The sequence below is a fragment of the Gorilla gorilla genome, chromosome 15 (assembly GCF_029281585.2).
Source record: "Gorilla gorilla gorilla isolate KB3781 chromosome 15, NHGRI_mGorGor1-v2.1_pri, whole genome shotgun sequence".
NCBI lineage: Eukaryota > Metazoa > Chordata > Mammalia > Primates > Hominidae > Gorilla > Gorilla gorilla.
The window spans coordinates 110,957,307-110,984,908 of record NC_073239.2 but is presented as its reverse complement, the minus strand read 5'-3'; the positions used below and the strand labels follow the sequence as shown (position 1 = coordinate 110,984,908).

The following is a 27,602-nucleotide window of genomic DNA, read 5'->3' as shown; positions in this document are numbered from 1 at the left end:
TAGACAGGCTTTAAAAGACAGGAGCAGCCTTCCAAGCAGTGCTACTCTCGCCTGGTAAGGTGAAGTTGGTGGGCAGAGCTTCCGGAGTGTCCTGGATCTGCCATTAAACAAGGAATATCCCTCCCCAGCTAATCTACTTAATACATAAGCACCACGGAAAAGCAGAGTTCTTGGCTGCATGCCAGGTACCCAGTATTAAGAAGCCAGGACAAAAGTAGTTATGGAAACCATTTTAATGCTAGGAGAATGTTTTTACTTACTGCCCAGGGAAGCTGTAGGGCTTGGCCCACATCCCGCAGGGCCTGGGGCCCCTGGAAGCCACTCACTGAGTTACAGCCCCCTCCCCACTCCTGTATCTGCTCAGGGTGGCGATGTGTTTGGCTCCTAGACTCTCTCTCATGGTTCCCCTGACACTCCTGCTTGGGAAGCCACCGAGTCACTGCCAAGGTGACATGCTTCCCCATCTGCAGTGCCCTATGCTTCCTGTCGGGAAGGACAGGTTGGGGAATATCCCTTTGCAGAGCCCATACGATGAGTGTGTCAGGTATAATAGCTATTTTCACACAAGGAATCTCATTCCGTTTTAACCAAAAATCCAGTGACACATAGGTATTGTTGCCATTTCACAAACTTGGGAATTGGGGCTCAGGGAGGTGAAGTGACTTGGCCAAGATCATACAACTAGTAAGTGAATGCTGAAGTTTGAACCCTGGCATTCTGGCTCCAGAGCTCTCATTTGTGCTTAAAATAGGAACCCAGTCAAAAGCAGGGACTGTGCTCTTTCTGTTGCTAATTGTTCCCATTGATTTAAAAGTTTCCTTTGGAGAGAAAGTATCATAATAAACATGCAGTTGTAAAAACAAGCTCTCAAAGCAACTCTCCTTCCAGCTTTTGGTCTGGAGAGAGATGGCTCTGTGGGGTGAGGGTAGAGAATTATCCAGGAAGTGGGACTGGCCAGGGTGACTGGCTGCTGTGGACAAGCAAGGTAACATCCACAGATGACTGGATTTTAACAAGCTGCCAAAGCCTGCCACACCTTTTCATCCACTATGTTTTCCCTTCAAGACAAAGATCTGAGAGAGAACGTGGGGGAAACAAGGGCAATGGTTCGGATTTGGCCAGTGGTTTTTTGCAAAAAGGGGAAAAGCAGAGGGTAAGACCATGAAAGTAACTTGGCCTTCCTCTGCCAGAGCTTGAGTGTCCTGATTCTGAAGTGATAGAATAGATTCTTTTCTGGGAAGAGGGCCCCTGTGAGTTTCCGGGGGGCTCTGTGACCTGGAAGCACAGCACAGGCAAGTCTCCTAGAGGGAATTTCTCCAGCCAGTCTGCCAAACAGCTCTGCTTCTGAGGCTACCACACAAGCCACAAATACAGAGACATAGCAGCCCAGTGAGGCTTCTGCTGTGCTTGAGAGCCTAGCTGGAAGGCCCAGAGCCCACCTTACAGCCCCTTAGAACAGCCAAGGTGTCATCCAGGCCGTGTGTGTGTCCGTTCACACCTTTCAGTTGGGAAACAGGGATCCCCTGGAGGCTTGTCTGGCAAAGATGATGCTATTCACAAATCATGTCATGTGTTCCCCCCACGCTTCCAGTGTACTTCTCATAGACCATCGTGGGACACTGAACAAATTCAGAGGTGATGGTCAAATTTACATTCCTGTGAAAAAGTGACATAATGACTTAGCCAGAGCCTTTGGATCCAAACTCCAGCTGAGGGCAGTATGGAAACAGGGTCCCTGCTTGGAACTAAAATCCCCTGATATCTGAGAGTGCTATTGGCTTTTCACGAAGGCAGAAGAGTGACACAAATCTGACATTTGTGTCGAGAGGACTCTGAGGAGTCTGCTACCCAGTCCTTGTGCAGTCAGGTTGTCAGCAGACTCATGCAGCAGCACCAATAGATTCCAGTAAATCCCTGCAGAATGAAACCTGTGAGAAGGTGGCCTTCAATTAAGGAAGGACCCCAAAGGGCAATTCCACACCCTGCATTTTCCATTTCCTCTTACAGAGGAAGAGAGGTTGCTAGCAGCACCTCCGCCCAGCCAGGGTGTGGGTCCCCACTGGTGCCATCTTGCCAGCCAGCCCACAGATGGAATCTTGAAGGTCCTGAGGCAGCAAGGTGAGGGGCTTATTTAAGGGGCATGGCCAGGTGGCTGAAGGAGGAAGCTGCTGGCCGGAATTCCCAGGCGGTTTCCACAGTGGAAATCTCCCCACTGCCAACTTCCATGGCTTGTCTGTTCTTTCCCACCTACCCTCTGACCAGTCCATAAAGAGAGCAGAAGCAGGAAAGGGAGGAAGAAGCCAGGGGCAGCCTGCAAAGCGTCTGCTCTGCTCAGCTGGGTCCATGGCTGTGCGTGCCAACACCTCTATCCTTGAAGTATCCAGACTCCACTTCTAGGATTTGCTGGGGATGATAGGACAGCTGCAGCTTCCTGGTCCCAGACAGAAATACACAGATTCTGGTCCAGACCCTAGTCTTGTAAGCCTCTGTCCAGGTGGGGCTGACAGCAGAACCCTGAAGGGCTCGTCCACCAAGAGAGAGGCAGTTCTAGCCCTGAGAGAGGTAGAGGGCCCCCAACAATTTGAGCTCCTACTAAAGGCTAAAGGCCCCTTTCTGGACTTTGGCAAAAAAAGGAAGTCTTTTTTTTTTTCTCCTTAAGTTAGGGGTAGGAAAATACATCCATCATGAATGTTTGAAACCACACCGCAGCCCTCACATTCAAGTTGACCTCAACAGGCCATCTGTCAGAGCCCAGTCCAACAAGTGACTGGACTGGACTCTTTGTAGGCCTGGTAAGTCACTTGGGTTAAGACAGCTAACCTTGAGCTTTTCCTCCCCCGCAGAGAGGCACTGCCCCTGGTAAAGAGACACCAGAGGCCCCAATTTTCTACAATGGAATGTCAGCATAGGCAGGGACCTCCTCCAGTTGAAGAAACAAGTCCAGAGAGGGCAGGTGACCCACCCAGGCCTCACTGCGAACTGGGGTGCGGAGTCGGGGGCCCAGTTAGAAAGCATTTGTCCCTCCATTAAAATAAATACTAAAAATCCTACCAAGTTATCACAGTCCATAATGGGTAGGCCTCGTTCCCAGAGGCTTTGCCCAAAAGGCTGCACATTTTCTTGCTACAGTCTAAATTGCTTAAAAAATTGAAGAGCCGGAATGTTCCATTCACAATGCAGTCCCATTAGGTGACAGGTTCCACTGCATGGCCTAAAATTAATCAATGTTTATCGGCTGCATAAAGGATGTTGTAGTGGGATGTTTTATAGAGCAGGTAAACGGAAGGGGTGGCGGCCTCAGGGAACACGTGGTGGTTCAGGGCGGTATCCATCTCGTCCACGTACTCCACTTGCAGGGCAATGCTCAGGGCCTGCGACAACGCCGTGATCTGGATGTGGTCACACTCCGTGGCCATGGGCTCTACTTCCTGCAGGGGCCAAAATGAAAACAAGCCAGCTTAGGAGGGAGGCCTGGCAGAGGACAAGTGAGTTCAGCTCTGGCTCTCAGGGTCATGGTCACAGCCTCTGTGCTGGGACGTCATCTTCACAACATCCCATGAGTTGGGTATGGACATTCTCATGTCACACAGGAAACAGCCTCATTGAGAAGGCAGCATAGCTAGAAATCGCTACAATTGCAAGAATCGAACCTGAATCTTTTCCATTCTAGACCTTGTAGTTACACCTGAGAGCAGGCTACTACTTTAGAGGGATCTGGAAATGGGGGGCAGACATTTTTCAGGTTGGGCATCAAGGAATCTTAGAGATAAAAGGCACCCTGTCATCCAGGGGTGCCTTTCAAGCTTAAGTGTTTACAGAGGCTAGGCTGGTGAGTGAGGGTGCGAGTCCGGGTGCTGCAGAGACGATGGAAGAAGCAGAGGCGGTGGCAAGCAGGCGTATGTCCTACATAGAGAGGGCAGCTGCTGCTTAGTGCCTGCTGATACTGCCCTGCAAGAGCAAGGACCTGGGGGCTGTACTTCTTATTTTCCAGCAGAAATCCAAATATTCATATGAAAAGTGCCTAATTTTTAAATACCGGCAACTCTTTCTGGTAAATACCATGCATCATAAACACGTCAAGCAAATGGGACTCTTGGACTATGACTGTGGTTTTGTAAACAGGCCAGTCCAAATCCCTTATTTTTCAGATGGGAAATCTCCAGAGAGGGGAAGTGCCTTGCCTCAGGCCACACAGCTCAGGCAGCTCAGGTGGGACCTGTCTGCAGCTTGCTGACCTAGCTCTGTTTGAATTGCAAGGGCAGTCGTGACACTCGAGTCCCTTGGCTACGGATGGGTGCTGAAGTCTGCAGGACAGGGCCACAGGAGCAGAGCCCAGGGCTGGGGCTGAGACCCCAAGCACCTACATGAGTGCAGAAGTCTTTGATGTCCATCTCCTCATCAATGAAGTGCCGGAAGAAGTCTGCTCGGTTCCTGATGAAGGCCGACGTGAGCAGGCGCAGGAACTGCACGATGTGGTCCGAGGCACTCTGGTCATTGAACACCTTCAGCAGGCTGGACACTGAGCCGTCCTTCTCTACCAGTTCCACCACACTGTAAAACTGCGCCCGCCCGGCCCTCAGCTAGGGAGGCCAAGCAAGCCCCAGCCCTCCCTCTGCATTCTCCCTCCGCTCCCTCCCTTCGCGTGAAGCCCTCACGTGCATTTTCATTTGTAGATTCTCAGGTTGAGTTAGAAAATCAGTCTGAGATTCTGCCTAAGCTAAGTAACCCAGGGTTAGCAAGACTTTGCAGTTTGTACACTAGTCCAGAGGCATGTTTGGGAGCGGCAGTTGGGTCTCCCCACCATGACTACCTGGGTTTGGATTCTCACGTGCACACTCAGAGTGGCAAGCGTCTGAGAGTCCTCAATCCCGCCCCTTCACTAATTGGATAGGGAGGCACGAGGTGGAGATGGAATAGGGTGAGGGCTCCCTGTGCCCACACACCCCCACAAGCAGGAAGCAACCCTCTGTCCTTCCCCAGCCAGGAGGAGCAGAGCTGTGGGCTGTGTAGGGGCTCCAGCCAGTGCCCACTCCTGTCTGCTCTGCCAGTGTGGAAGGAGGGACCAGGTGAACTCACAGCATTGAAGAAGTTTCTGAACTTGTGCTCCTCAAAGCCAGCAGCCAGAAGGTCATTTGGGGTCTGCAGTACGCGTTCTTTGAACCTACAGAGGGAGTAGACTGAGTGTTTACAGGGAAACACAGCGAGAGTGCTGTGATTGGCAACTGTGCGTCCCCCTCTCACCCCACTGCGCCCACCAACCTCATCTCTAGTCCAGCCGCAGAACCTCCCGCCCCTGCCCCCAACACACAGCCGCATGCACCGTGCACATCTCCACCCTGGCCCTGCCGGGCCCTGGTGGCTGAGCTGCGTTGTGTGTGTGTGCATGGTGGAAAGACATGACAAGGGCGTGTGTGATTTTGCATCTTTTCCAACTCCCTACTCAGTGACCTCATGAGGGCAGCTTGACTCAGTCATGATAATATTGAATACTGACACCACAGCAATCGGCTGACAACACACACCAGGCCTCCCGCATGCCCACAGCCGGCTGTTAAGCATCTGCCAGCACCAAGTTACCCTTGGGGACCCACTCCACAGGCCCTTGCTCTGCTCATGCTGGGTTGTTACTCTCTGCACCTACTGCAGGCCCCCTCATGGCGCAGCCCCTTTCTGGGACCTGTCCTGGTGCCCTCAGGGGGTATGGCAAGAAACCCAGGCCTGGGCCTGGCCCTTGCTCCAGGACACTCCTAAGTTTAGTGGCAGCAACGAGGTATGGAGGAAGGGCTGCCTCCCACAAGGACCAGGTGAGCGGCCCTGGGTGACCAGCTGGCAGGCACAGAACACTAAGGCCACACCTAGTTCTCCAGCCCCTCACTTTGCCTGGGAACGGAGATGAGGCTCTGACAGCACCCAGGAGGCAGAAGGTTCACAAGGGAATACAGAAGCCTGGGCCACCTCAGAAGTTGCTGTGCTCCAGAAAAGCCTGGTGCCTTGTAGGAGGACAGGGGGCAGTGAGGAGGGAGAAGGTGGTGGGTGTGGACGGGAAGCTGGTCTCCTAACTCAGAAGGAGGAGTGTTTGCCTAGATGCCGCTTGCCCCTGGCTGGTCCTGGCATATCTAACAGTCCTGCCTGGGCCAGGACTAGTTTGTCCTGATTGCAGGGTGAGGTGCTTGGATTGGAGGGATGGAGCCTGTGCTGGCTTCTAGCCGCAGTCCCCTCCAGCCCTGTCAAGTCCCCCTGTGGCTTTTGGCCATAGGCTCCACTTTGGCACAAGTGTGGATGGTGATGACGCCTTGACTGCAGGGGTGCTGAGGGCGAATGGAGAGCTGCCTGGGAGGACGAGGACTCCACTGCAGTGGTACCTGCTGCCTAGGTTTCCCATCCTGGCCAGGGCAAGGATCTGATGGTCAGTGCTGGCTAACGCCTCTCACTCAGGAGCCACCCTCATCAGCACCCCCTGTTCTGTCTTCAGCTGTGGCTAGGTGGCCCATGGCCAGAGTACTAGAAGCAGCTCCAGGAAGCAGCTGCAGTCCTCCAGGGCTGCTCCAAGGGCCCGCACCCTCTTCTAGCCACTCTGTCCCTGCATGGCCATGAAGTGCACTGCTCTGCTTCCAGCTGTCCTGCCCCCCCTCCCACCCCCAAACCTCTGCCTCATTCCACATTCATTCCTCGCCAGTGACTTGTGGGCCCCTCTGTGCCAGGCACTGGGGCACGGAGATAAGCAGCATGCAGTCGTAGGCCCTGTCAGAAGGGGGCAAGCCCCCAGGCCAGCACATGCACCCCCGAGAGGCAAGCCAGGGATAGGGAGAAGGATAGCACTGGGGCTCGGAGGGGGTGCAAGTTCAGACCGCTGGGGCTGCACACAAGTCTGTGTGGGACCTCTGGCAAGTCATTTGACCTCTATGAGGCTCCGTTTGCTCATCAGATGGGGTAGTAACAGTGGCTGCCCTCAAAGGCGGAGCGTGTTCTCCAAGCATCTGGCACACAGAAGTACTTCGCATACTTCTAGAGCAAGTATGCAAGACCCAGGGCTGGAACAAGCATACTGCTGCAACACGCTTGCTCCAGCCCTGCAGCAGCACTGAGCAGAGAACAAGTGTCTGCCTGGGTGGCTCTGGGCTCACTGCGCACAGGGAGACAGTGGCTTGTGGAGGATGCATGACGCTGATGCTAAGAGCTAGCACGGAACACCCCAGTCAGTGTTCCAAGTGCTCACGAGTCAATCACTTAATGTCCGTGACAGGGCTATGGCCACTGTTCAACTGGGGAAAGGAGCTACAGAGGAGTGAGTGAAGCAGCCTGCCTGGGGCCCAAGGAACCCACAGCCGGGTCAGAAGCAGGGCTACCTAGGCCCAGGCAGCGTCAGGCGGCATGTCATGCCTGCAAGCTCTGGTGTGTGTAGGATAAGTGAGTCCCTGTGCCTAGAACTCAGGGTGGGCAGGCAACGGGGCAGGAGAGGCAGGGGCCTGGTGTGGAGGGCGTTGGTGTCAGGGGTTTCCACTGCTCCTAGAGGTTAGGGGCATATTTCAAGCTTGGGAGTGACATGGTCTCGGTTTTTGTGTTAAGATGCAGGCTGAGGAGGGAGGACCGCCTGAGCCCAAGAGTTCGAGGCCAGCCTAGGCAACACAGGAAGACCCATCTCTTAACAAAAAATAAAGAGAGAAAGAAAATGTTTTAAAAAAAGAAAGAAAAAATGCTGGTGGCCTCATGCAGCCTTTTGGTTTGACTTATCACCTGTGTGCCCCGGCCTGCCTGCTGAACGCCAGCCTCATACCTCCACTGCCCACCAGACACCCCTACTCTATGGCTCCCGGACATTTCAGACAGCATCCAAAACACAGCTCCTGATCTTCCTCAGCCCTCCTTTGCAGCAAACGACTTCTCCATCCTGCTAACTCTCAGGCCAAACCTCTGGGAGCCATTCTTGACTCTGCCATGTCCAACATGTGAGTCAGGCATGAATCCTGTCTTCGCCACCTTCACAGGTGTCTAGACCTGCCCACTTCTTGCCATGCCCACTGCATCCATCTGCTCATGCCACAGCCATCTCCCCTCTGGATCTCTCCCCGACCACATCTCCCTGGCTGTGTCTCCGCCCCCGTCTGTCCTGCACACAGCAGCCAGCAGGGCAGGTCCCCCGTGCTGCACAATCCCTCGGTGGCTCCCGTGTCCTTCAGGCTGAAAGCCAAGGTCCTTAGAAAGGCCCGAGGCCCTATGTGCCCTGCCGCCCTTACCTCTCCAACCCTGCTTGAAACTGCCAACCCCAGACCATGCACTCCTCGGTCTCCTTCCTGCCTGATTTTTCCCACAATACTTATCACCATCCGACACCTCAGACGTGATACTCATGTACTGTCCATCTTCTACCATTAGGACGCAAGCCCCACAAGGCAGGGATTTTGTCTCTCTTGTTCACTGCAGTATCCCCACAGCCTAGAGCAGGGTCTGAGCATGGCACCCGTGTGTGCTGACTGGAGTGGGGAGACAGGACGGAGTGAAGGTAAACAGAGCACGTGGGCTGGTGCAGAGAGAAATGCAGGCGCTGGGCTTGGCCAGCATCACCCACTGAGTCCTCACAATAGCCCCCTGAAGTGTGTTATAATGTCCACCTTCCACAGGCATGAAAACAGGATCAGAGAGATCAGGTCACTTGCCCAAGGTCGCACAGCAAGTAAGCAAGAGAGTGAGGTCTGACCTCAGAGCCCAGGGCTGCTGCATGGCACAACTCCAGGGGACATGGGTCGTGGGGAAATGAAGTTGGGGTCATAATCCCTGCACTGTGCTGTGTTGGTCCCCACAGGGCTGTGAGAAAGTTGGGGAGGGGAATGGCTTGAGATAGCTGACTCTCCATCAAAAGGGGCTCTGCCAGTCTGTCACTGGCGAAACAATCTGAATGGTTCAGCCAAGGAACAGATGGCTCAACTTCTACCCTCTTTGAGATCATCTATATTTTGAACAGGAGATGATGGCCTTAACCTAGTAGTTCTCAACCAGATAGGGTCGACTTTTTTCCGCCGAAAGAGATTCTTGGCAGTGTCTGCAGGCAGTTTTGATTGTCATGACTTGGGGAGGGGGTTACTACTAGTATGTCATGGGTGGGGGGCCAGGGACGCTGCTAATAGGCCTACAATGCGTAGGACAGCCCCCACCATGAGCATGATCTGGCCCAAAACATCGGTCATGCCGCCGTTGAGAAACCTGCCTTAGCCAAAGAAGTGCTCTGTGACCCACTGCCCCCCGTACTGTTTCCAGAGAGCATGTGGGTGCAGGTCTCAGATGAGGAGGGCCCATGGCCCTCACCAAAGCCTCTAAGGGCTCTGAGACCCCCAAAGGTTAAGAGCCAGGTGGGTCTCTTAGCTCCTTGCTCCTCAAAGCGTGGTTTGAGGCCCAGCAGCATCAGCATCTCCTGGGAGCCAGTGACAAAAGCAGTCCCTGCTCTGCCCTGCTCCCGCTGAACAGGAATTGGGGTCCAAGCCAGGTCTCAGGGGTTTGTTTGTCTTTGCTTTTTTTTTTTTCTTGCTATGGACTAGAGAACCAGGGGCCTTGTACAAACTTCAGATATGAGAAGCCCTGAACTAGCCAAGATGACAGGGGCAGCTCTGGACACAGGCCTTCTCCAGCATGAACCTCAGGGACAGGCCCAGCCAGCTGAATGCCTGGGTCACACACACTCCACACCAAGGTCAACAGGAATTATGCAGAACACCGGGGCAAAGCTTCTTTTTGTTTGTCTTTTCTTTTCTTTTCAGAGTGGGTCACAAACTACCTGCTCCCTGCGATTCACCTGGGCTGACCCAGGCCTGTGGTGGAAGCAGAGGCTGGAAAGCATCTGGGAGGTCACAGATTCCATCCTCCACCCCTTGGCTGCCCCCAACTTCACCACAGCAGGCAGCTGGGCACCCCCAACATCAAATGCCTCTGCCAGGAAGCCCTTCAGCTCATTCTCTGGGTTAACCAGCCTGAGTGTAACGAAAACCTCCGAGAGACTTGGGGCTGACCTAGCACAGAGAACACAGCCCTGACAGGCCAAGGGGCCCCGGCACTCACTTGAAGATCTCCCTGCTCTTCCCCAGCAGGGACTCCAGGTAGGAATAGCCCAAGGCCCTGTAGAAGCAGTTCCCATCCCCTTTGGTCTTGCGGATGGCGGTGAACCTTTTGCTGAGTTCCTGAGGGGGACAGAAAGAAATGTGGGCATTTGCACCAACAACGGCTCTGTGTGGTTTGGGCACTGGGACTGGCCAGGTGCCCCCCATCTCTCCCAGAAAATGTCTGCTCCCTCCCTTCAGGCTGCTATCCCCTCAGCCTCCCACCCTCGTTCATTCCCCTGATATAAAAATACACTGCATTGTCCTGTGTGTCCGTCCCTGCCCCCAGGCAGCCTACGGTCCGGGAGGGAAGATGGATAATTAAACAGTGGCATTGTGAGGGGACAGGAGTGCCTGGCTGGGTGCCATGGGGCACTGGCATTGCACTGGATTTTGGAAGTTGGGGAAGCCTTCCTGGGGGAGCAGCACTGAGAATCAGGAGCTGGCAGAAGTAGGGGGTGGAGGGTTGCATGTGTGAGCAGGGGCAGGAGGGGTGGGCTCCAGCTCCACTCCTAGCAGTAAGTAGGTGTCCCTCTGAACTGGCCTGGAATCCCCTTTCCTGCCTCATGGGACTATAAGCAGCATTTTGACAGCAGAGGATGGTTTTCAAGGGGTCTTGGAGTTCCTGTTCCCCCCATAGCCATGAGAAGGCTCAGAGCCGACTTGGGCCCACCTGAGGCCAGCTGGCAGTGGGGAGGCAGGCACTCTCTGGAGCCCCTGGCTCATCTCCCAGGAGGGCTCTGGGGGACACAAAAGTCAGTGGGCTGCAGAGCCCAGCTCCTGCCCTGGAAGTGCCCTGCAGCGGCGTTCAGATCACATGATGCCCACACCACTACCCCTGGCTGCTGATGGACATCTGACCCAAGCTGGACCTATCAGAGTCTCTGAGGATAAGTAATGGGGCCCAGCAACGGTGCTGCGTGTCTGAGAGGAACTTGAAGGGAAGGGCCTGCTGGGCCAGTGCCAGAGCAAGCCTGTCCTGCAGCGAGAGGAAGACCTGCAGAGTGCAGAGAGCGGCCGGGTCCTGCTACCAGAGGGACAGAGTGGGCACCCAGCTCCTCCTGCCATCCACGGGTGAGTGCTCCATGAGCGATCCCTGCAGCCTTCCCACAAATCCCTTTAGCCTCACTGGAGTAAACTTTCCCTCCAAGAGGTCTCCCAGCACAGCAGTTATGAATGTGGCTTGAGACTCAGCTGCCTGGGTTTAAATCCTAGCTTGGCCACTCATGAATTAAATGGCCACCACTTAATTTCTGTGCCTCAGTTTCCTCAGCTGTAAAATGGGGGTAATAAAAGTACTTACCTCACAGAGTTGTAATGAAGTATTGGTGAGTACATAAAACATTAGGATAGTGCTAAACTTTTCAACAAAAAAAAATCCTTTTTTTTTTTTTGGAATGAAAGGATTTATTGCTAAGGCAAATGTCCAACATCAAAATATCCTAGGAATCCTTTCATTTTCCCAGGAACCTGGCCCAAACTATCGGCCTTCAAAGAGGCATCACCATTACACTCCCAACTCCAGCCTGTTTAGTTTCGGATGCTCTTCTCCCTGCCCTCTGCCTCACCTCGATTTTCCTCCGGTAAATCCTGTTTTCAGGATGGTCCCGAAGAATGGACAGAATGTCACATTTTTCTGATATTAGGTTGAAAGATGTTTCACTCTGAAAGATAGGGAAGGAAGAAATGCTGTGACAATTTCAAAAGCAACGGACGGGACTCCCCGAGCTGGTGGCCTCTGAACTGCCGGTTACAGACAACAATGAATGAGACCTTCCCACCTTCTCATGCTGGGAGTATGTTACCAGCATCCTAGACGCCTGTTGGGATCACCGCATTTCCAGGACAGGGATAGTCAGGGTCGGGGCCATCGTGAAGAGATAGCCCTGGTTATAAGGAAACTCATCTTTTTACTGGAAGCCTGATTCATTTCACAGAATGTGTACCTCGAACTTAATGAACCTTCATGCTGGAGGATAAGGCCCTTTGTCTCCTTCCATCCCTCTTCTTTCATTCATGCATTCATTCATTCGTTCATTCATTCTTTTATTCATCCAACAATTCCTGAACATCCACATGCCCAGCACTGTGTCACATGCTGGAAATACAGAAGGAAGGACGTCTAGCACTCCCTCACCCACAAGGCTCACAGTCTACAGCGAAAAACAATCAAGATAGGGGGTGATAAGGTCACCAGAAGAGGCCGCAGTGTGTGGCACTGGTACATGGAGATGCCAGAGAAGGTGTCAGAGATCTGAGCTCAGGGAGCACAGGGCAGGAGGGCATCTTCATGCACCACCTACCCGCGAAAGTTTATACTACAGCCCAGCTCTGGGTCTAGGTCAATTCCAACCCAGAAAGACAAGCCTCCTACAGGCAGGGTCTCTCCAGGCCCGAGAAGAAATTGGCGGACAGAGAGGAGGCAACTGCAAAAGGAAGCTTCAGGGTGAAGGAAACTGCAGGAGACACGTTCTAGCAGCCAACTCCCCGTGGGCCTGGTCTCTGCCTTGTGCTATCTTGTCAGCAGGGCTCAAACAAGCAGGAGATGCATCTCTAGCCTCCAACTCACCCAGAGCCGCTTTGATTGCAGCATGAACATACTGTGAGAGACATGATGTTAAAGCCACTTATGGTTTACAGCTTAAAACAAATGAGGCTGGCTCCTGCACACAACCCAGGGAGACCATTTTTATGCAATAGAGCACTGTGGATGGTCACTGTTACTTGGGATTTTTGTAAATAGTAATCTAGTTTTCCATTCATTTATCACCATCATTGGTGACATGCAGTTGTAACTGGCCTTTTTCATGTCACACCAGCCACAGTGGCCTTCCCTGGTAGCCTCTCAGCCTCATCACTGACTAGATAATGATCTCAACCCAACACCATCCTGCTCAGAGAGGAGCCCTCTGATGCTACAAACCCCTTTCTCCACCTGAAGAAATATATCCGGATTTTTGATGATCAGCTTTTTCCAAAGCTCAGCCCACAGAAGCAGAAAGCTGGGCCATGAGATTAGACAATGAGGCCTAAATGACTTCTGTTGCTCCTGTCTCCACATGGGACAGATGGCAAACTTCCATCTGGCCCTGATCCTGTGTCCAGTATCAGGTCAGGGGAGAAGCTGGGACTGGGCAGGGGTGTTTTTAGGGGGCCTGGAATGACAGCTTGTCATACTGTCTGCAATCTTCCATTCACCCAGGGCCTGGCACGGAGAAGGGGGTGAGATATTTTTCAAACAAATGAATAAAAGCTACCTCCTCCATGAAGCCTCCCTGATCTCCCCACCTCATCTGAGTCAGGCTTGTGCTCTCCCTTGAACTTACACTTTATTCTGTTTCGCCCTTTCTGGTGGCACCAAACATGATCTCCCCCCGACATGGGGGATTCAGGGCAACTTCCCAGAAGACAGCTTAAGAATAGAGGATGAATTCATTGTCCTAAAGAACTGGATGGGCCAGGCACGGTGGCTCACACTTGGAATACCAGCACTTTGGGAGGCCGAGGTGGGTGGATCACGAGGTTGGGAGTTCAAGACCAGCCTGTCCAAGATGGCGAAACCTCGTCTCTACTAAAAATACAAAAAAATTAGCTGGGCATGGTGGCACATGCCCGTAATCCCAGCTATTCAGGAGGCTGAGGTAGAGAATTTCTTAAACCCGGGAGGCAGAGGTTGTAGTGAGCCAAGATTGCGCCACTGCACTCCAGCCTGGGTGACAGAGCAAGACTCTGTCTCAAAAAAAAAAAGAAAAGAAAAAGAAAAAAAAAAAGAACTGGATAAAGAATGTTTCCAAAAGAGGAAAGAGGAAACAGGGCATACAAACACTTGGGGGGTGGGAAGAAGGAATTCTGGATTTTGCTTCCAGAAGCTTCCACTCTGTACCAACCCTTCTTTGCGAAATTAATCCAGCCCCAGGCTCCTTCCTTCCTTCTGCCCTGACATCATAGCGTGCGCTGGCAAAGCAACAGGAAAGCCATCAGGAGGAATCAGACAACACTTGGGGGCAGGTGCCGAGGGCTTCTGTCTCATCAGCTGTGACCCGTTTCCTCCCCACTAATGGAATCCCACAACATGATGAAAAATGACTGGGTACGTCACAACAGTCCTACCTCTTTCCCATTTTCCTAGCCTCCCTTGCAGCTATAGGCAGCCAGGTAGCTGGGATTGGCCAGCTGGACCCATGAAAAGTCTGCTGGGGACTTCTGGGGAAGCTTTTGGTTTTGGATAAAAGGAACAGTGATGGAACGTTCTACTCCTTCCCACCGTCAATGCAGATGCAATGTCTACAGCAGCCATCCTGCGAGTGTGAGGCTGAAAGTCAACACACGGAAGATGATCTGGCAATCTGCTACCCTAGGCCCAAGAGGTCTGAAGTGATAACAGGTGCCATTATTGTGCAAATACTATGTGCTAGGCTCAGGGAGAGAGGCTGACACGTCCCCATTATCTCACTTAATCCTCACGACCACCTCCTGAGATAGGTATTATACCCATTCTACTGACAAGGTCAGGTGCCCTGTGCTAAGAAGTAATTTTAGGCAGATCTATCTGACTCTGAAGCCCATAGAAATTCTACCATGCCAAACTGCTAGGCAGGCAGAGTGCAGAGGTCTTCAGGGACCAAGGCTGCTAAACACAAAGCAACATTCCACGCAGGGCAGCCTAGGGCCTTCTTATCAACAGGCCAGGTCCCCACCTCCTGCCCCTGAGGCCTCACCCAGGAAAGTTCTCCATCCAGCTCCTGATTCTGGGGGCTCAGTGTCCACAACAGCATTTTCTAGCCCAAGAGATGCTCATACAGGTGGAACAGGACACGATTTACAGGCAATATCCAGACACGGCGGTAAAATACATCAGTGATATCTGGAAGGAAAGTGATTTGCCTTTCCACTTCCTTCAAGCCTTCTGATCGCATCAAGGAGAAAGTCAGTCTCTAGCATACCTTGAACTCCTTTCTACTTTGCTAGTCTCTCTTCTCAAGAGTGGGCAGGCCTCTGACTTGGAGCTTAAAATCATTCCATCTTCATTTGTGTTTTTTCTTTTAACTTAAACCAAGCCAGATTTATTGACTTCAAAGGCAAATTTATAAAAAGTTAACATGTTTTGGTCTATTCTAAATCATGAAAGATTGAAATTACTAGCATAATAACAATTGCTAGTTGTACAATTAATTTGGCACTCATACTGCGTGCTAATACAGCAAATATTCATAGGATTCTATACATTTCAGAATGAAAGCTCTCCCTCTGCTGCCTTGTGTGGATGGTAAGAGGACAAACAGGTAATACTGAAAAACAAGCGCACCTGCTCTGCCCAATTCGTTCCCACTCACGCACCCTCTGATTTCATTCCAAAGTCCCGTTATTTATCTAACAATTTGTTTATACTGTATAAAAGCCTTGTTGTTTATACAGACAGCTGACTTAAAATGATGGCTTGGGTCTTTTTAAATCATAGATCAAAAAGTAGAACAACTATAGTTAATACTGCTTGTGCTTGGACTGCCAGAAACCAAAACCAAAATGGCAGAAGGAGGACACAAAATCAGCTACATTTCCTCTGCAGGGTGTCTGAGAAGGTAGGATTTAAGGAATTAATCTTCAACATGCAGAAATAAGCACTTCAATGCAGAAAACTGCCATCAACAGTTACAATGAGGAATATTTAAAGGTGGATTAGGAACGGGGGTGGCACCTATGCCAGGAAAGTCAAGTTAGATTTCCACTTGCTCTATTAACATAAAATTTGCATTTTTGACAAATCTACTTAAGCTCTTTAAAAGAGCCAAGTTAAGGAAAAATATTACATAGGGCCGGGCTCGGTGGCTCACCTCTGTAATCCTAGCACTTTGGGAGGCTAAGGCGGGCGGATCACGAGGTCAGGAGTTCAAGACCATCCTGGCCAACATGGCGAAACTCCGTCTCTACTAAAAATACAAAAATGAGCCGGGTGTGGTGGTGGGCACCTGTAGTCTCAGCTACTTGGGAGGCCAAGGCAGGAGACTCACTTGAACCCAGGCAGCAGAGGTTGCAGTGACCCGTGACCGCACCACTGCACTCCAGCCTGGGCAACAGACTTCATTTCCAAAAAGAAGAAAATACTACATAGCAGTTCGGAGCCCTCCCATCTGCTAAGAGCTGAGCTCACCACACCTTCAGGACACACTGTGGGCATCAGCCTCAGGAAGGAATTTTTTCAGGTTTTGTTCTCCTTTGTCCCTGATCCCTATTTCCATTCCTCCATGCCCCCATGCCCCTATAGGTAGTCTCTATGGCATGTCTTTCTAGATATATTTGTTTTTTATTACAATTATGGTAAAACAAACATAACCTGAAATTTATTATTTTAACCATTTTTAAGTACGCAGTTCAGTGGCCTTAAGTACATTCACACAACAGTGCAACCCTCGCCCCCGCCCATCCCAAAGCTTTTAATCGTCCCAAACTGAAACTCCTATACCCATTTTTTTTCTTCCGTGTACTTATGATGAATCTCTACTCATTAAACACTAACTCCCCATCCCCTTGCCCCCAGTCTCTGGAGACCACCTTTCTACTTTTCTGTCTCTAATGAATTTGACTACTTTAGGTACCTCTTATAAATGAAATGCATTTGTCTTTTTAAAAAATACAGACTTGTAAGTATGCATGCATTTTAAGTTTGCATAATACTATTCTATAGATATTCTGGAGATTTTTTTCCCTTTACTCCACACTATTTAAGAGCTACCCCTGCTTACAAATGTCTCGCAGGTGGGCTACCTCCATCTGCAGGTGATGGAACCTCGGGCTAGCTCCAGCGCACCAGTGGTCCCAGATGTAATTATTGGGGGATCTGGGGACAAGGGGATTCTCGCTTTGGCCCTTCAAGTCCCCACCTGGCACCTCCAGAATGACCCAAGTCCGCCGAAGTTGGTCCCCTGCCACTCCCCACTAGCAGGGCTCTGGCCACACCCCTGGCAAGACCAGAGACTCAAGCTCCCGGAAGAACCCCAGGCACACCCTCAATTTACTAGCCCATAAATCAGGCATGATGCTTGACCTGGCTGACTCTCATTCGTAATTGCTTTTAAAACCATGGCTGAAAATTTCTAGGATGTTATGGAGAAAGGAGAGGCCACATCTGACAATGTCCTGTCAGACCTAATTAGGCCACCTAAAAGGACTTTAGCCCTTTAATTGCTGGTTTGCAAATAGATGCTAATTAATTAAGTCAGATAGCACTGTGGCTTGGAAACAGATTTAGCAGCTCGCGTGGAGGAATATATTTCAAAGTGAGAAAAGGATGTTCTTTAATCACTGCTTTTCCCCAGTAACCCTGGGAACTAGCAGAAAGCGCTAGGACGTGGGCTTGGTGTTCAGACTGGCTTTGAGTCTTTGGTGGGAGCCAGCACTACATCTGTCTGCTGGTCCTTCCTCCTACATCCCTGGAACGCCAGCTGAGATTAAAGAGCCAGGGTATAAAACTCCCACCATGACGCTGGAGAGGTTGCCCCTGATACCTCATCCCTAATCCATGTACCGAGCCCCACCTCCAAATTTAGGGAAAGTACGAGTCCCCACTGTCTTCTGGTTTTCCCTCCCAAGCCTCTGCATGTACCTGAAACCTGCCCACATTACCTAAGGACTCCTCAAGCAGCCCGCAGCCATGGGCTCAGCACTATGGACTGCTCCAGGGGCTGGAAGGAAATATCCCTTCAGATGTGTACTCAGGGGTATGATATGTGACATATGTATGCATGCAGTGCTCAACATTGTTTTCTTTTTCTTTTTTTTTTTTTCTGAGATGGGATCTCACTGTGTTGCCCAGGCTGGTCTCAAACTCCTGGGCTCAAGCAATCCTCCCACCTTGGCCTCCCAAAATGCTGGGATTACAGGTATGAGTGCCTGGCCTCAGAGTTTTTGTATTGATGAGGTGAGCGATGATAATTGTTTGGAAGCCATGGATTTGGGGGCAGCCGAGTGCCCTGAGTTTCCTGTGGCTGCTGCAACAAACGAGCAAAAACTTAGTGTCTCAAAACAACACAAATGTACGATCTGACAGTGCTGGAGGCCACAAGTCCGAAAGGAGTGTTGCTGGCCTAAAGCAAGATGGCAACAGAGTGGTGTTCCTTCTGTGGGCTCTAGAGGAGAATCTATTTTCTTGTCTTCCGTTTCTAGAGGCTCCCGGGTTTCCCGGCTTACACACCGGCCCCCACCCCCCCCATCACTCTGCCTTGCTCTCATAAGGACACTTGTGATTACGTCATCGCGCCTACCTGGATAACTCAGTATCCTTAACGGAATCCCATCTGCCAAGTCCCTCTCGCCACGGTAACGTAGTCACAGGTTGTGGGGATTAGGACGTGGACATCATTGGGGCCACTGTTCAGCCTGCTACATGTCCCTTCTCTGCTGCTCCACTAAGAAAAGTGACAAGACCCTGCACTGAGGCTTCCCCCCCAGGTCAGTTATTGGCTGGCTTTGCAGAGACCCTGACCTGGGCCCGGGCCTTCCCTCTTATCTTATGCCTAGACTCATACAGCATCCTCCCAAGAGACCCTCAGATCTTCCTCTCCGGGCCTGACCTCTCCCTAGAGCTCTGACTCCACAGCCACTCCTGCTCATAAGTCTGAGAACATTACTGAATTAGCGTGTCCCTGACTGCTCTCCTGCCCACCTCGCCCCCCACCTCCGACAGGCTTCTCCAGCTCCCCATCCAAGCAGAGCTGATGCCGAGACCCAGAAGTGCTTCTCCACTCCTCTCTTCCCGACCTCCCCATTGGTCCAAGCTGCCATCATCTCCCCCCAGGGAGGCTGCACCAACATCTGCCCAAGGACCTCCTGGTTTCCACTCCTGCCCCCATCCCAGCCCATTCTCCACAAGCAGCCAATACAAGCTGCTTAGCCAGCAAGGGCACGCCCTTCCCCCATGCCCTCCAATGGACTCCCTCACTTAGGCCAAGACTCAATCTTTTGACAACGACCTCCCATGTCTGACCCCATGTGGCCCTCTCTGTGTTCCTTCACAAGACACACTCTCACCCCAGGGCCTTTGCACGGCTGCTCCTTTGACCTGGATTCTTCCTCTGCCTTTCCCAAGATGCAGGTGGCATCACTTCCTCAGAGAGGCCTTCCCATGCCCCACCCCATCCCTCTCACCTTTATTTCTTCATGGCATGATCTCATAGGCTCTCCTGTTTACCCGCATGCTGCCCGGCTCCCTCCACTGGAATGCCAATTCCATGAGGGCAGGGACTTTGTCTGCCTGTCAGTGCTGGCTCCTCAGTGCCTGGCACACAGCCATGCTCCAGAAATGTATACTGAGTGTTATGGGTTGAACTGTGTCCCCCCACCAAAATTCATATGTTGAATTCCTAATCCTTGGTACCTTAGAATGGGATCTTATTTGGAAATAGGGTCATTGCAGATGTAATTAGCTGAGATGAGGTCATACTGGAGTAGGGTGGGCCTCTAATTCAATATGACTGGTGTCCTTATAAAAAGAGGAAATTAGGACACAGACCGGCATACAGGAAGAACACCACGTGAAGATCAGAGTTCTGCAACCACAAGCCAAGGAGCTACCAGAAGCTTGGAGGGAGGCCTGGAACAGAACCTTCCCTAGTGCCTTTAGAGGGAGCATGGCCCTGCTGACACCTTGATCTTGAGCTTCCAGCCTCCAGCACTGTAAGAATCCATTTCTGTTGCTCTACACCAGTTTGTGGTACTTTGTTATGGCAGCCTGGGAAGCTCACACACTGCATGAATGAATAGACAGGTGCATGCATGGGACTAGCCAGGCTCTGACTCCAGCCTGGCTACCTCCAACCTTGTGTCCACTTCATCATCAGAGAGGTCGTCCAAGTCAACCATCTCTTACTTGTCAAAATTATGTTATGGTTTCCCCCTCATTGGTGGAATAAAACCCAAACCCCACAGCACAGCAAGTGAGGCCCTGCACAGAACATCCTGACCCCACCGAATTTTCTAGACTCAATTTCCCTGCCTCCCTCAATCTCCTTGCATCTTCAGAGGCTGTTCACCTTTGCCAAAATCCCCCATTCTTGACCGTGCTTCAAGGCCTGATAGCCCACTGTCCCCCCACACCCGCCAAAAGGAATGTGCCCTTCCCAAATCCTTCTTGAACACTCATATACATCCTTCAACTCAGCTCAAAAGACCTCCTCTGCAGAACCTTCCAACACCCCCACTCCCTCAGAGCATATTGACCTCTCACTGTATTCCCAATGTCCTTAGGCCTCTTAGGCCATGACCTGTAGCTCAGACACTGCTTGTGTCCAGCTGTCTTGGCCAGCAGGCAGTGAGCTCCTAGAGCGGGCAGGCACCTTGTCTTTCTCATCAGTGTCACAGTGCCCAGCACAGGCCTGACAAAGGCGCCCACTGGGGCCCTGTTTGACAAATAACAGAACAAAGCACAATAGGACCCTGTGGTTTTCCTGCTTACGTCTGACTCATTCATTCGTCAAACATGAAATGCACCTTGAGTGCACGAGACCCCTAGCTATTTGCAGTCCCTGCCAGAGGTCTGGTCCTTGTCTCACCCCTACCTTCCCAAGTGTCTTTGTGTCTTCCACGGGGCGCCCTTCCTCAAGCTTAGCCCAGTGATGTAGAAACAGGAAAGCAAAGAAGATGCTGTATTTTCCAAGGATATTCCTTCTGTCACCACCATCCACACAATGCAAGTTCAACATAAAAACCCACCATGCAGCACAGGGCCCAGTATGGTCCCCGCATGCAGTAGGTGCTCAATAAATGCCATGTGAAGGGAAGGGAAAAGACCCTGCATGGCCTCCACCCCTGTGATTACCAGACAGACGTCATATTTTAGTGGGTTAACCACTTCATCCTTCGCCAAGGCACCCAAGCCCCCGGTGAGGGGTGAGGGCTTTGGACCCCATCTGCCATCTAACTTCCAGTCTCCTGAGTCAGGGCAGATAGGGAGCAGAGTGAGCGGCCTCACTGCATGGCACAAAGAGCAGCTACCGCCTCTGCTGTGCTCTCAGCTGCCGAGTGGTGGCCAGAGGGCATGCCAGCCTCCAGCTCCCGGGTGGCTAAGCCCATCATTACCCCAGCTCTACCACTCCCTGGTGGGTGATGCAGAAACACCTGGGCTGCCTTCCAGGAGCAGCTCAACCAGGTAAACCCTTGGGCACCAAGTGGAAGCAGGAAGCTGGTGCTTCCAGATGCTCCAGAGGCCCCCAGCTATGCCCCAAGCAGCAGGCTGGCTTGGCAAGGACAGTCCCAGCTCGAGTGCCCTGGCTGCCTATGCCACACCCAGATCGTGCCAGGCCATGACCAGGCTTTGACCCATGCCCCAGCCCGGCAGCATGCTGCCGTGGTGACCCATTTTCCTGCCCAGTCATAGGAGAGAGGAGGCTAAGCTTGAAGAACCAGGCATCTGTGCACACCCATTTCCAGGACTCTGTTGTCACAGGAAAAGCTCCAGCTAATCATCTCACATGGTTCCCATGACACAGATGTGCAAAACGGTGCTGAGGGGGAGAGCGGACCAACCAAAGCCTCTTCGCTTTCCAACAGGTGGAAGTGAGACTTGAACCTGGCGCTGTGAGGCCCCGACTCAAGCCACCCAGCCCTCACTCCACAGGCTCCCCCTGCTCAGGGTTGAAGGGTCTTAGGCAGCCATGCCACCCAGTCCCCTGCAGGATGCCTGACCCCACGGCAACCTGGAAGGTGAGCCGATGTAACACAAAGAGCACTGAACTGAGAGTCCAGAGCCTGGGTTCAAGCCCCAGGTCCACCACAATCAGTACCAGCCCTGCCCTGTCTGGCCTCAGTTTCCCCACCTGCCCAAGCCCAGGGTTAGCCTGGCTCAGAGGGTCTCTGGGCCTCGTTCTGCGCAGACAAGGCTCTCCATCAGGGATTCCTGAGTATTTTCTTTTCCCCGACCCCTAACTCATGCGCCTCACAACTTGAGGCATCCTCTCTACGTGGGTCCTGACTCCAAAGATGGAGACGGTCTAGTCGCCCACGGAGCAGACGACCTGATCCCCCGTGCAACCCCTAGATCCTCCCTTGGGGTTGGGGCAGGGGCCAGGAGGTCTTTGACCTCCTGCCGTCGGGTGGGTGGGGCCGTGGACTGCTGACTGGGGGGCTACTTAACAAAGAGGAGGCGACCCGTAGTGCTGCAGCCTCCCTGTCCCTGCTTCCGTCGAGGGCGCCCACCCAGCGCCGTCGAGGCGGCGCCCCGGGCCACCTGGGGCGGACACGCTGGGGGCGGGGGCTCGGGGCCGAGCTGGACCTCCTCAGCTGCACATCCACGGGGTACAGGGGGGCGCGACCTGGCCCTCAGTATCCGTCCGGACTCCGTATTTCAGGGGGTCGGAAAGCGGCGGGGGCGAGCTGGGGGCTGAGCCTCGCGTCCGACCCCCGTCCCGCGGGTGCACCCGCTCCGGCAGCGACCCCGCCCACCGCGCCCCCTGCCCGCTCCCCCTTCGCGATCCCCCACGATCACTGACCATAGTGACCAGAGCCGCCAGGCCAGGTCCCGCCCCAGCGAGGAGCGATCCGGTGCGGGAATGCCGCGGGAGGCGCGGGCGGGCTCCGCCGCTGGTTCGGTGGCGGGGACCTCGAGGGCGTGGGGGCGGCGGAGAATACACCCGACCGCTCCGCAAACCAAAGGTTAGACCTCCACTGTGTCCCAGCAAGACACACGCCCTGCGATTGACGTCTCAGGCGGGCAATCAGAAGCCGGGACGTAGGACGTCATAGAAAGTGGGTGGGACTTCACGTGCCTTCAGCCTATGCGTTAGGGCCCATTTGATAGGATGCCTCCCCCTTTTAAAGACACAGAAAGCTTTTAACTAGCAGAGGAGTTAGCTCAACCCAGAAAGACAGGTCCTCGTTTGTAAAGGCTGAAGGGCTTTTGCGCAAACCTAAAATTGGAGTCTTCTGAAGGATTAGCTGGCTGTCATTAATTCATAAACAAGGTCACATAAGTATAGTTTGCACAAGATCAGAGGATAGGCGCTTAGGGAACACGTGTCCAATAACATTAAGTATGGCTTCTATATAATATTTTACCCTCTTCCAACTCATGAATCAGTAGGTTGCCACGCACCCAGTTAATGTTTGTTGAATGAATGAATGTCCAGGATCGTTGACTCTGTGGCTCTGGAATTGTAGGGATATCCGTGAACCAGGTCTAGATGACTCATCTTGCCTACAAGCTCATTATTAATGGACATCAAAATAGGAATATTTATCATTCAAAGATTCATTCACCAGCCCTTGAGTCCTGGAGGAGCTGCTTGGGTGTGGGAGGGAGAATTTGTAGGGGAGGGGGACTCAGTGCATTGCATGCATCCACTTCAAAAAATTCATATTTCCAGGAGCGTGTATTGAGCAATTCCCCTTCCTGCTGCTGCCCCCCGCCCCCACCACCCACGCCCCACTCTTACTACGTAAGTCCCAGGCACCGGGCTAGGCTCTGGGCATACAGACATCTGAGTCTTCCAAGCATGTATCATGTCCTGGGTAGGGAGTGTGAGGTCAATGGAGGCTCAAGGAGCAGTAACAATAGCAGGTAATTTTTTACAGTTATTTACACAGTTATGCAGAACACCTACTATGTATCAGGCGCTATCCTGAACTCTCCACATATACAGAATTATCTTACTTAATTTCCTCACAGCTGGTTTATGGGGGTAGGTCCTGTTATTATTATCCCTGTTTCACAGATGAGGAAACATGTACAGAGAGTTTAAGTTCCTTGCCTTAGTCACATAGCACTGAAGTGGGATTCAGTCCCAGGCAGTGTGACTCCAGAGCTGGTTTCGAATTCACTCTGCATGTGACTACAGGGGCTGTGTTACCGGCCCCCGCCCCTGACCCCCATTTGTTTTTGGGGGGTTTCTCTCTCTCTCTTTTTTTTTTTAACCGCCAAGGAAGCCAGAGAGGTGACAGGAGCAGCCCAGTGCTGCTGAGCTAAGAAGTGGCCTGGCTGGGCTGGATCCCCGGACTCCTGACTCCCCAGCCAGTGCTCATTCCAAGGCGTGTTAGCTTCCCTCTGTGGAGGAATGACTGAGCCAGGTTCCATGGTGTCTGAGTGAGGGGTATGGGTGAAGAGTCTTTTCAGCCAAGGCTTTGATGAGCCCTCAAGTTTGGCTGCACTAAGCCCCGAGTCCTGGGCCCACTCTCTGCCCTTCCTCAGGCCCCAGCAGTTCCAAACCAAGCCAGCATGGGAGTGTGGAAGGAGCACTGGGCTGGAGTCCATGAGGAATTCTGGGCCCTTGGGCTCTGCCACTCACTGCTGTGTGACCCCAGGCAATGCCCAGGCCCTCTCTGGTCTTCTGGTTCCTCACTCAGTGAGAGGGTTGGACAATCTGGGTGGTTAAAAATGTTTTGTTTTGTTTTGTTTTAATACTTGTAGTAATGAAGGCTTTAAACACACACACACACACACACACACACACACACAATCTTACAAGAGTCTCAGTGTATGCGTAACAGAATATTTCCTCAAATTTAGCTCAATTAACAGGGAAAATGTAGTTTCCTTAGTCTAACTAATCGAGATTCCTCGTAAGCTCTCTAAAGCCTGGTTAGAAGGAAAAAGTTGCAGAAGGGTTCAGTGGGTTTTCAAGCTGGGTCTGCATCGAAAATGCGGATAGCGTCGTTAGGGGCTGCCCGTGGCAGGGGATCCATGTGTTCCGTCTGGAATGAATTTACTCCAACTTTCTTGCACCCCTTCTCCCTGTTGTCCAGGTGTCTGGGTGGAGGGATCGGGGAATGGCAGCTGGGGCTTCACAAGTCCAGAGAAGCAGGAGGCTTTGGGTGTCCTGTCTTCCAGCAAAGGACCTGTGTACCTGGGTACTAGATGCCCAAGATTTGAGGGCTGGGTTCTGCTGCCCATGCCACTCACGGTCTGGCCCTTCTCAGCCTGGTCAGACCCAGAGAGCTCTCCCGGGTTGACGTCATCCCACTCTGCAATGGAGCCCCAGCCCACCTTTCTCACCTTCTCTCCCTGACTTCCCCTCTTGTCCGATAATACATGAGCTTACAGGGACGGCTTTGAGGGCCTGGCAACTTCCTTGTGCTTTCACACCTCTCTGTACCTTTGCTCCACCTGGAATGCCCACTTGTCAAATACCACCTGTCCTTCAAATCCTGGGTCATTGTCCATGAGGCCTTCCCGGATTGCCCAGATGGTCATGAATCCCTTTGAATTTCCCCACGTCTGTCCTCCTTTGGTGCTGATCCCTTGCTATTGGGATTTGGAGGGAGCAGGAGGCCATGGTAATTATGAGTGTGGGCAGCGGAGTCAAGCATGTTCATGTCACCCTTCCCATGGCATTACTCCTTGAGCAAGTCATACCTCTCTGGGCCTCGGTTTCCTCACCTGTAAAGTGGGAGTGTTCATTCCTATCTCAAAGATTACACGAGATGATCGTGAAAAGCACTAACATTGTACTTGGCATTCAGTAAGTGCCTAACAAATGTGGGCTTTGCTTGGTGGCTATTCGGGGCCTGAGTCTCCTTCCTCCTGGTGTGACTAAGCCTAAAGGGGACAAGGTCACCATGAGGCCTGAGACTCATGGCTTCTGTTAGCTGGTATAGATTTGCATGTGACAGGGAGGAGCCCCAACAAGGATGGTGTCTGGGTGCCTGAAAAGGGGGTTTTCTGCCGTTTCCCTAGATCAATGGAATGAAGCTATGATGGAGGCATTTCAGGCAGCCACACCCATGCTGGCAAGAGCGGCCATTTTCCTGATGCTGGTTACACTGTGCTATTTTATTCACTTGACAACGCCTTCCCCACCCCGCCAGCTGCGGGAAGGATGCTTGGTAGGAAGACCAGGCCCCCAGGAAGTAAAGCACTTCACCTCCATGCAGAGTGCAGGCTCGACTCAGACTTTGAGTTTCCTCTGCTGGGTGTCAGCACTCTCCTCCTGCAACCTTGAGCTGGAAAACTTGTTGAGATACAAATTCAGGTGTTGTTTCACTGCTGGGAAAGATCAAAAAGAAGAGCTAGAATTAGCCCTCCCCTCACTCCTCCCTTGCCCCAGTCCCAGGGAGCAGAGCTGGGGGCTGGCCCTGGAGCCAATGGCTGTCCTGGCTCCCACCCCCAAGGGCAAAGGTGAGAAAGAGGCTTTTGTTTTTGAGAAAAGAGGATCTTTCTAGGAAGAACAGTGGGATTGGGGGTATTAGGGAATGGGGAGGTGGATCTGGCTGAGTAGGGAGAAGTTTCTGGAATCCAGGAAGGGTAGAAGCAGGTGTCCTAGGACAGAAGAGACTCGTAGTGCAGTACAGTGACTCCTCACTCACAAGTCACATGTTGGATCCTGAGAGGACAAGCCTGTATTGCATAAGGGAACTCGGGCCCCTAGCCTGGCGGAGACTCCTTTGTCCTTCCCTTAGGAGCGTGTTTTGGGTGAGGGGTGTAGCAACAAGGCAAAAGGCATTCATTCAACATTCCGCAAAGAGTTACTGGACATCAACTATGTGCCAGGCGCCCACTGCACATCGCTGCATGAAACTGACGAAAGTCGCTGCTGTCACTCAGCTTACATTCTCCTGGGGAAATAACCTTCAATTGTTCTGCACTAAGTTGCCCCGGACTATGCCATCCCAATGGGGTTAGCGGTGAAGATGGGGAGGGAGTTCCCCCAAATAACTGAGAGTTAATTTTCCACCAGCCCAGGGATACAGGATATATAGTGAGTTCGTTTTTGAGAGGAGAAACAAAAGAACTGTGGGATTTCTTGAACCCCCAGGGAGGGCCCCAGAGGAGGCATGAATGGCTTTTCAAGAGTAAGGCAAGAAAATCAGGAGGAGAAGTCATTTTGTAAGGCTGGGTTAGGACCATGGCATAACCCCCTCTTCAGTTTACACACAGCCCCACGAGGGTAATAGATGGGCCCGTTTTCCAGCCATTCACCACTTTGTGGGTTCCGCAGGGCCTGGGTTTTGAAAGCTAGCGTTTTTCAGCTCACATGGCAAATGCTTGTAACCCGTTCAGCCTCCTGGGCTAGGCAGGAAACCATCTCTAGTTTCTATGGGAGAAGGTGCACTTGCTGTGGTTTTCAGAAAGGCCAAGACCAGTAGCAGGAGGCCCCCAGGCTTGGAGAAAGCTGCCTGTTCCTGCCCTGTCCTCGCTCCCTGTGGTGGGCACAGAGAGCCCAGCTCCCAAAGGCAGCTGGAACACATTCTAGCGACGAGACCTTGGGAAGATTATGTGACCTCTGTGATCAGTAGCCTCTAAATGGTTCCCAGTGACTACCCGCCCCCTCTATCTCCTGTGTTCAAGCCCTTGGGTAATCTCTTCCTTTGAGTGTGGGCTGGACCTGGTGGCTTGCTTCTAACCAATACAGCACAGCAAAGTGATGGGCTGTCATTTCTGAGATTAGGATTCCCAAAGCCTGTGGCTTCCAGCTTGCTGGCTCACCCTCACTCCCTCAATTGCTATGTTAGGAACTGCTCTATGGAAAGATCCACAGGTCCAGGAGCTGAGGGAGATCCCCCCCACCAACAGCTGGCAAAGAACTGAGGCCTTCA

At 52.3% G+C, this 27,602-nt stretch overlaps 1 protein-coding gene across 2 annotated transcripts; it reads right to left on the bottom strand.

Annotated features, from left to right (window-relative positions):
• Positions 1-218: 218 nt before the first annotated feature.
• On the bottom strand, positions 219-26,021 carry OTUB2 (OTU deubiquitinase, ubiquitin aldehyde binding 2). 2 transcript variants are annotated; one of them, XM_019009718.4, is made up of 6 exons: positions 25,931-26,021; positions 11,654-11,749; positions 10,048-10,166; positions 5,077-5,161; positions 4,365-4,559; positions 219-3,428 (listed from the first exon to the last, which is right to left on the bottom strand). In XM_019009718.4, the coding sequence occupies exons 1-6, from the start codon at positions 25,934-25,936 to the stop codon at positions 3,222-3,224; spliced, it is 708 nt and encodes a 235-aa protein (XP_018865263.4). In that variant the 5' UTR covers positions 25,937-26,021; the 3' UTR covers positions 219-3,221. The 2 variants fall into 2 exon arrangements, with proteins under 2 accessions (XP_018865263.4, XP_004055665.4); XM_004055617.5 differs by lacking the exon at positions 25,931-26,021 and adding an exon at positions 22,565-22,782.
• Positions 26,022-27,602: the final 1,581 nt, after the last annotated feature.

Bases quoted from the DNA above. Each gene is read 5' to 3' on its own strand.
- OTUB2 (XM_019009718.4), bottom strand. The intron at 10,167-11,653 runs GTGAGGCAGAGG...TGTCCCCCTCAG, and splicing joins TTTACCGGAGGAAAATCGAG to GAACTCAGCAAAAGGTTCAC. The intron at 5,162-10,047 runs GTGAGTGCCGGG...CTCCCTCTGTAG, and splicing joins AAGAGCAGGGAGATCTTCAA to GTTCAAAGAACGCGTACTGC.